The 9,342-nt window shown below is 50.1% G+C and overlaps 1 protein-coding gene across 1 annotated transcript; it reads right to left on the bottom strand.

The window, feature by feature from the left end:
• Nucleotides 1-3,605: 3,605 nt before the first annotated feature.
• LOC125518700 (homeobox-leucine zipper protein ROC7) lies at nucleotides 3,606-8,580 on the bottom strand. Its single transcript, XM_048683526.2, has 5 exons — nucleotides 8,081-8,580; nucleotides 6,506-6,967; nucleotides 4,932-6,380; nucleotides 4,446-4,846; nucleotides 3,606-4,352 (listed from the first exon to the last, which is right to left on the bottom strand). Exons 1-4 carry the CDS (start codon nucleotides 8,183-8,185, stop codon nucleotides 4,472-4,474), a joined length of 2,391 nt encoding a protein of 796 aa, XP_048539483.1. The 5' UTR covers nucleotides 8,186-8,580; the 3' UTR covers nucleotides 3,606-4,352; nucleotides 4,446-4,471.
• Between the last annotated feature and the right edge of the window lie 762 nt (nucleotides 8,581-9,342).

Below are 9,342 nucleotides of genomic sequence, written 5' to 3'. Positions count from 1 at the left end.
AAACTTCGGTCATCAAATCACATAACTCATAATACAAATCGTCACCGAATGTTAAGCGTGCGGACCCTACGGGTTCGAGAACTATGTAGACATGACTGAGACACGTCTCCGGTCAATAATCAATAGCGGAACCTGGATGTTCATATTGGCTCCCAGATATTCTACGAAGATCTTTATCGGTCAAACCGCATAACGATATACGTTGTTCCCTTTGTCATCGGTATGTTACTTGCCCGAGATTCGATCGTCGATATCCTCATACCTAGTTCAATATCGTTACCGGAAAGTATCTTTACTCGTTCCATAATGCATCATCCCGTAACTAACTCATTAGTCATAATGCTTGCAAGGCTTAGAGTGATGTGCATTACCGAGAGGGCCCAGAGATACCTCTCTGATACACAGAGTGACAAATCCTAATCTCGATCTATGCCCACTCAACAAACACTGTTGGAGACACCTGTAGAGCATCTTTATAATCACCCAGTTACGTTGTGATGTTTGATAGCACACAAGGTGTTTCTCCGGTATTCGGGAGTTGCATAATCTCATAGTCAGAGGTACATGTATAAGTTATGAAGAAAGCAGTAGCAATAAAACTGAACGATCATCATGCTAAGCTAACGGATGGGTATTGTCCATCACATCATTCTCTAATGATGTGATCCCGTTCATCAAATGACAACACATGTCCATGGCTAGAAAACTTAACCATCTTTGATTAACGAGTTAGTCAAGTAGAGGTATACTAGGGACACTCTGTTTGTCTATGTATTCACACATGTAATAAGTTTCCGGATAATACAACTCTACATGAATAATAAACATTTATCATGATATAAGAAAATATAAATAACAACTTTATTATTGTCTCTATGGCATATTTCCTTCAAGACCATCCTCCTCTTTTCATGAAAGCCTTCGGCGAGGAGGCATTAACAAAATTGGTAGTGAGAGCGTGTATCCCCATGGATATCTGTTGTGCATTCTAAGTAGTCTCATTGTGTACCAATTTGCGCCTTTCCCACCACAAGTACCAGGATGATATGGCAATCATGTCACGCACATTTCGAGTGCCCATAATACATAGTTCCTGATCTGGTAATGAAAGTAAATATTTCAAGAATGCCTCACCCGCATAGTCTATTTTACAAGCTTTGTCGATAATATCGTCCATCCCTAGTCTTCTCCAAACTTCTTTTGCTATGTCACATAGAAACAACAGATGTTCTGTGTCTTCTGGCCCAGATGAGCAGGCAGGACACTCAGGCGAGACTTTCACATGTCTATTAGCTAACTTAACACGACAAGGAAGAATGCCGTAAAGTGTACGCCAAATAAATATTTCAACCTTTGCCAGACAAGCAAGTTTCCAAATCCTCCCCCAAATAGGATTGATCGTGGTACGTCCCATCCCATTGGTATGTCATAACTTATTCCCATATTGGTGGTTCCATTCCACAAAATAAGCAGACCGAACCGAAAAGATCCCTTTTTTTGTGAAATTCCAAGCTACGAAATCTGGCATATCATGTTGCGATATCGGGATCGCAAGCACTGGCTGAACATCAATAGGCCATAGAGTCTGTCTGAAAAGATCTTCATCCCAACTATTTAGGATTGGATCAATCAAATCTGCTACCTTCCGTAACAACTGGCCTCATGGATCCTTCATACATCCTACCAAATACATCTTCATGTCTATCTCAGGCCACCTGCATTTTTTTTAGGTGACTCAGGCCACCTGCGTTTTTTTTTGAGAATCACTCAGGCCACCTGCAGATTTGCGGTGCTGGCAAATGGGCCTTTGTCTTTTTTTTTAACTCCTGCCGCTGCCTTTGCTGGTGGGCCGTGGATCAGCTAGGTTTTTTTTTTTTGAGGAATGAGGAGCAGCTAGGGTGTGCGTGTACCCCGGATTTTGCGCTGTGTGTAGTTGCTGGTCTGTGGCTTCGGCTGTTTGTGTGGTTAGAGATGGGAGCAGAGCACCTATTTGGGTCGCTGTGTGGGGTGCAATTTTTCATTTTGTTTTTTCTTAAATAATTCAGGATTTTAAAAATTTTCATTTTTTGAAAATTTGAAAACATTTTAAAGAATCATAATATGTTCGTGGATTCAAAAAATCCTGATTTTGAAAAAAATTCGCATATTCAAAAAACTTCATGATTCTGAAACAAAAATGTGCGGGAAATCAAAACATATTCATTATTTTGAATAAATGTTTGTGAAATTGAACAAATGGTTGCAAATTCAAAATGGTTCATGATTTTTTTAAATGTTTACAAAATTCAAAAAAATTCATAAACTTTGAAAAATTGTTCCCAATTTCCAAAAAAGTCTTTGCCGATACAGAAAATGTTCGTCGATTCAAAAAAAAAGTTCACAGGTTTCTAGAACATTTTTTGTGCAGGCTCACCGGGCATATATCTTAGGGCTGCAGGCTTACTCAGAATCAATCTTAGGGGTGCGAGGTGGAGACTCATCGGAAAAATATGTTGGTTTGTCGTGGTTAGAGGATGGCCAGGGCAGCACTAGCACAACGGTGGGCGCGATTGAGGGGAGGGTGTGGCCTGCGAAGCTGGTGTGGGCGCGTCGCCGTCCGTGGGCGGCGGGACGGTTAGGTTGGTGGTAGCTGGCAGCTCGGGGTAGAAGATGAATAGGGCAAAATGTTCGGAGGTAGAAGAAGGCATCTAGTCCGTTGTTATGCATCTAGCTAGTTGCTAAGACTCATCTTAATGTCTAAATCATTAATAATCGCAAACAAATCCTCCTTCTCTTTATCATAGTAACCACTCATATTCTTAGTTAGCCAAACCCCTGAAATAGATCATTTACGACCTTTAGGGGTTTTGGCTAACTAATAATTTCTGAAGTAGATCAACCTTAATATTCGTGGGATTGCTTTTCTTTCCCCTCTCGCAAGGCGACTAGAGAAAACCTTCCTCCCCTCGGTCTTCGTCGATGAAGCCCGTGAATTTGCCTCCCCTCCGCCTGCCGCTCCGGCTGCCGGTGGCGGGAAGGGGATTTCTAGTGCCTCATCTCCGACGGGGCGGTGTTTGGACGGATGGCGGCGCTTTTTCTTTGAGTCAGTCTTCCGGGCTCTGATCCTCCTCAAGTTCGTTTGCTGAGACGGAGCTCCAGCGTAGATTCCTGCCAGCTCCTCGGGGCAGTGAGATTAGGGTTTCTCGCGTTGCGTACGCAACGGCGATATTTGATGTCAAATTCTTCAGATTGATTCAAGAATTCAACGGCGATGACTGCGGCTCTTGGACGCTGGTCCATAGGGGCAGGTGCATGAAGACTCCCCGGCTGTTATCGACAAGGTCAGGCCGGCTCTAATATGGGAGCGGTGACAACGGCGCATCGTTCTGACGGTGGCAATGGTCGTTCGGTGGTCCATGGACCTCGATATAATTTTTATTATGTTTGAGATGTTTTATACTTCCGATGAATCTTTATATATCTAATCTTTTCACAAAATGAAAAAGATCATTTACGTCCTTCAGAGCTGAAAAAAGAGACAACCGTCAGACCATGTATCAAAATGGTATGTTGGTTGTTTCTCTGGTATTTGATTTGATTTTATCAAATCAAGGAACAAGAAAAAATAAATCAAACAACCCAGCCGATTGAAATGGATGGATGCAAAAAGTAGGTCCAACTTAAACAGTTCCAAACGTAATACACAAACTTAGGAAAGTCTAGTTTAAAGAGACGACCCCTCCATGCAGAGATGGATGGAGCACTACACAACAAAACACATGGCAATGTAATTAACCAAACTAAAGTCTAGCTGATGGCACATTAATCCTGGACGATCATTCTGGAGAGGGACTGGCAGCCCAGAGACAGAAAACTAAAAGAGAAGTCAATACCCGAACCAACCGCCCTTGCAAAGTGTTGCCTGCTTGCGTGCTTCTGAATTTGTCATGGCATGCAAATGATAACGTAATTAAGATAAAGGGTTTGTGCTTAGTCTACTATGAAGCAAACACGAACATGTAAATGTGTAGATGAGCTGGGATTAGGTAACTAAGAAACACAACTCAGAGCCTATGACATGTCAATGCGTGCATCTATCTGCAGCCATGATCATAGGACCTAGGTTGTGTTCCTCCATGGTTGGTCCCTTCATCTTGCGATATATGATGGTGTTGTGCTTGTGGTGGTGGTGGTGGTGGTGGTGATTGGATTATGCATGGGAAGAAGAAAGAAAGGGGATTATGCATGGGAAGAAGAAAGAAAGGGGATTATGCATGCAATGCAAACAACACTTGGCAAGGAGAGTCTGCGGTGCGTTCTTGACTTCCCACATTGCTAAACCTCCGGACCCGCTCTTGGCCCCTCTTGATCTCCTGCCCAAAACCAAGTAAAATGATATCGAATCAGCAATTCCAGTCATTTTATAGTAGATCACTTCATGCATTCGTTCTTGACCTACTACTTACCATTGCGTACGATGGATCGATGGCGGTCACCGGTTGGAGGCGGCGCCGGCGTTGTCCCCGGGGCTGACGACGACGGCGGCCTTGATGCGGTCGACGGTGCAGGCAATGAGGCTGTTGACGGTGGCGACGGATCCCAGCGAGAGCTTGGCTGTGGGCACGGAGTCGACGAGGATCTGGAAGGCGACAGTGAGGAGCGAGCCGCCGGCATCCGGCGCCCCGGCCGGCCCGTCAGGAAGGATGGCGAACCCGGACGGCAGCAGCGCCACGTAGTCCGGGTCCCCGCCGTTGAGCACCACGTTCATGGCCACCACGTCCACCGGCGCGTACACCACATACGACCCCGTCGCGTCCGTGCAGCATTCCTGCAGGATCAGCATGTTGCTCTGGTTCGAGTTCGCGTTCTGCATGGAATGATCATGTCGTTGTCAGCCATGGCCATGAAACAGGAGGCAGTAATAATGGAGTAATGTGTATATAGGTACTGACGTTGACGCGGAGGAGTGAGACGGCGTTGCCGTGGTGGCTGCCGTTGGCGATGTGGGCCATCTCCTGGACGACGCCGCCATTGGAGAGGATGTCCCATTCGCTGCGGGTGGAGTCGTCGCGCAGGAAGCCGAAGACGCGGGAGGGCGGGACGGGGAGCCAGAAGGAGGTGGCGGCGTTGAGGATGATACCCGGCGGGCGGCCGGGGTCGTCGACGCTCTTGCGGGTCATCACGCGCACGTCCTCCGCGCCACTGCCAGAGAGCGTCGTCCACTGGTGCGTAGTCGACGCAGTCACCCCGCCGCAGAAGCTCGCCGTCATCCTCTCCGCCAGCTTCAGCATGCTCCTCCGCCCCTCCGCCGTCGTGATCACGTCGCCGCCTGAGGAGGGCACGGTGGCCATAGCGCTCGCCAGCCTCTCGCACTGCCGCTTCAGCGTCGACGTCCACCGCCGCGCGCCGAATGCCAGCCCAGAGTTCACCAGGGGCCTGTACAGATCGTGCACCATGGCATCGTCACCGGCCTCGACGTGCTCCACCCACGTCACCTTGGAGTAGCCGTTGGGCATCTCCTGGATGAGGCAGCCGGAGGCGCGGCGGCGAAAGTGCCCGCCCACCCGCGTAGCGGAACGGAGACCGTCGAGGGAGACGTCGACGACGGCCCATGCGCCGCCCGGATGCTGCTTGCAGTAGCGCAGGAACTGGGTGTCCCGCGTCGGCACCAGCGGCGATGGCATCTGAAATTCGGCGGACATGAGCTGCAGCGCGCCGTCGTGATTGCCGGCGACGCCGGTGGAGAGCACGTCAAGCGTGGCCGCCCGGGATACGATGCTCGAGAAGAGCGCCGACCACTGACGCACGTCCATGAGCATCTCGACGAGGCTGACGTGGTTCATGATGACAACGTCCGTCTCCCGCGACGCCTCCGACCGGAGCTCCGGCGACTTGGGGCCGAGTGCACCCCGTGGGAAGGCGCGAGCATACTCCTCCTCGCCGAGCGCCTCGCCATCGAGGGATGGCACCCAGAGAGGCTCCCCGAGCTGCGCCATCCGGACCAGCTCCTCCATGGCAGCCACGGCCAGCTCGATCACCATCGGCTTATCGAACTCAGCACCTCCAAACATGCTGGGCATGCCCAGGTGGTCGAGCGCAGAGCGGCCGGAAGACTGCGGTGGCAGTGGCGGGTAGGCAGCGGAGGCTACAGCCACCCCGGCGCCGGGCTTGCCGCCGACGTACTTGGCGGCGATGGCGGAGATCCTGTCGATCTCGTCGCGGAGGCGCGCGTTCTCGACGCGCAGGTGGTGCTCGTCGAAGGACATCTCCCCGATGGCCGCCGGGCCGCCGCAGTTTGGGCACGACGCGTTGGCCAGCGCTTCCTTGTACCTCATGTTCTCCGCCCTCAGCTTCTCGTTCTCCGTCCTGAGTGCCGTGTTCTCCTGCCTCTCGTGCTGCGTCTGCGAGACATGGATGCATGCACGTACGTCAATTACGAGGCACTGACGTATGGTATGGGCTATGGACCATGGAATGGATCCTGCATGGATGGACCCTGGACGGATGAAGGTTTTTGGTTACGTACCTTGATCTGGGTGCGCTTGTTCTGGAACCAGAACTTGACCTGGAGGGGCTCGAGGGAGAGGCTGCGGCTGAGCTCCTTGCGCTGCTTGTCGTCGGGGTGGGGGCACTCCTTGAAGAAGGCCTCAAGCTCCTGGATCTGGTGCTGGGTGTGACGGTGGTAGCGCTTCTTCTTCCGGGGATGCTGCCCGGCCGGGTCCTCTTGCTCATCGTCCTCCCCGCCGCCGCCTTCCCCGCCGTCGAGGTTGTTGTCGCTTCCCGTACCTGACTTGCTCATCTCCAGCTCTTCGTTGTTGTTGCTGCTGTTGTTGTTGCCCCCTCCGTGGGGGCCACGGGCATCGCTCTCGCTCGTGGCCGCCTGCTGGTGGGGGTGGTGGTGGTGCTGGGGAAGAAGAAGATGGTGATCAACCATCTGGTGCTGCAGCATTGCTGGGAGCTGGTGGTGGTGCATCCCATCCATCAAGTTCTGCATTGCAAAGTCAATAATTCAATGACTTAATTGTGGGAAGCAATTGAAGAAATTAACATGCTGCAGCTAGCTAGTCTACTTCATTGCATCTTGATATTGACCTGCAAATTTGTAGTACTTGCTGAACAGAAAGTTGGGTACCGAATTAAAGGCTTGGGAATCGCTTCTGATTTGAAGCGTACATGAAATGAGGAAATTAAGAAAATCTAGAAACAGTATAAATTGCACATGGAGCACCATTGAGCACTGACTAGATAACATTTTTGGTAGGTACAAGAGGAATTAGAGGCTTGGAAATTGCTATACTGATTTGAAGTGTAGATAAAATTGGGAAAAAACCGAGTTTGAAATGCGAGAGTTCTGAAACGAGTTAGAGTGGAGATAGAAAACCAAGAAACCAAATATTAATTGCACACATGGAGTACCAGTGAGTACTGACTAGGAAGCACTGCTGGGAAATTTGGTACATTTTGGAAAGCAATAAATACTGGAAAAACATATAGAGTGGGCTGGGATAGTAGTCTACTATACAGGCCCAACCCCAGCTTGAGAAATAAAGGAGCAAGTTAATGCTCCATGTATACATCCAAGTGCAGGCACCAACCATATAGGCATGTGTGCATGATGTATATATCTTTCGTTTCATTTCTCAGGTTAGACATGAAAGCAACAAATTAAGCCTTGAGATATGAGTGACATGATTCCTTTTTTGGCTTTTGGTATTTAACTCCGCAGCGAGGAACTTAAATATTGCACATGCCTTCTTTTTTGAAGAGCAGAAGCAGTACTCCCCCGTCAACACTTGATGAACACATACATGTAGTAATATGCATGCATGTACTCCGAATGAATTGATTAAGCTATTTTGTACCCTTCGAAAATACTACTACTAGCAAGTGCGATGAACTGGTTAAGTACAGATTTGATTGTGCATGAAACAAGAGCAATGCGGAGAGGCTGTCCGGCCGGGCCATGCTCAATTTGTTTCCTGTTTGATGCAAAACCTCGATGCGGTGCGGCAACAAGGAAAGGGAATAATAAAACTCTTCCATTATCTGAAATGGAAAGAATTTATATAGAGAGAGAGGTGCAGAAGATTAAGTAAGTAACCTGGCCGAGGGAGAGCGCGGAGGAGGAGGAGGAGGCGTAGGCGACGCCGGCGCCGTTGCTCCGGCCAATCATGTTGCGTCCTGGGATCATCATCCCTCCGGGCATGCCACTTCTGATCTCCTTATTCAGCGACGCGGAAACCCTAGGCAGGAACCCACCCGCACCATGCAACGGCTCGTGCGACTCGCATGCAGCAGCGCGCGGATCGAAGCTAGCTGGCTACGCACTTTGTCGATCCGTCGAGCGATTCCCGAGCTCAGATCTATGTGATACCTCCGCCGCCGCCACGCACGGAGTAAATCAGCAGCTAGCTACGCGCTTCGTCGGTCGATTCACCACCGCGAGCGAGCGAGCAGGCCGAGGAAGCTCTGGTCGGCGGAAGGCGGTGCGGGAGACGAGTGGATCGGGGAGGAAGGGGAAGCGAGGAAGGCCGGGGAAGGGAGGGGAAGAGAGGAGGATGGATGGAGACGGAGGGGAGGGGAGGGGAGGGTGCGCGTATTGAATGGGCGGAGTTATTGCGGAGAGTAGCTAGCGAGAGGAGGGTGCAATGGCATTCATTGCGGCCATGGCGTGGAGTTATTGCGCAGCATGCCTCTCTCACTCCTCTCTACCCCGGCCGGCCCTGTGAGTTTTAGAGAGAGAAACTCGACTGTAGCGGGGGAGACGGGAGAGCGATGCGGCGGTACAGATCGTGTCTATACGTACGTGTACGTGCTCAGATTTGTGGGTATCCGACCATCGATCGATCATCGTTTTACCTCCGTTAGGATGAGATGATGCTTTTCCTTTTCTTCTTCGTCTTCTCGACGCCAAATCAGTTGGTAATTAAACTTTGGATACAGGAGGCGGGAGCACGTACGTTTCTACTTTGGACGCATAAATTCTTGGGGAGACGAGTACTGTACGCGCGCGCTGGGTGGAGCGAGGCGGTCTAGCTCCAGAATTTATTGCGTGCATGAACTACACATGCACATATGCATGCATGCATGCACACCATCGACCATGAAGTTATGGGCCGGGGGGAAATGTAGTATACTAGGCCGGTTAACTGGGCTGTGAAGGTATATCAGTATGTGTCTGTGTCACTGCTCTTGCTGTGAGCCTGTGAAGATCAAGGGAAGGAAAACAAATGCAGTTCTCATCTGCTGAATTCATCATTTTCGCTTGGTTAATTCGGTTGAATGCATGACATACCTGACCACCCGTGAATGTATTTTTTCTCTTCGAGGACACTAATAGAAAACAGGGCTTTGGTTGAGGCC

This window comes from Triticum urartu, chromosome 7A (genome assembly GCF_056163025.1).
Source record: "Triticum urartu cultivar PI428250 chromosome 7A, HENAU_Tu73, whole genome shotgun sequence".
Lineage (NCBI taxonomy): Eukaryota > Viridiplantae > Streptophyta > Magnoliopsida > Poales > Poaceae > Triticum > Triticum urartu.
Note: the sequence above shows the minus strand (reverse complement) of the source record. Positions and strands in the feature narration are given on the sequence as shown.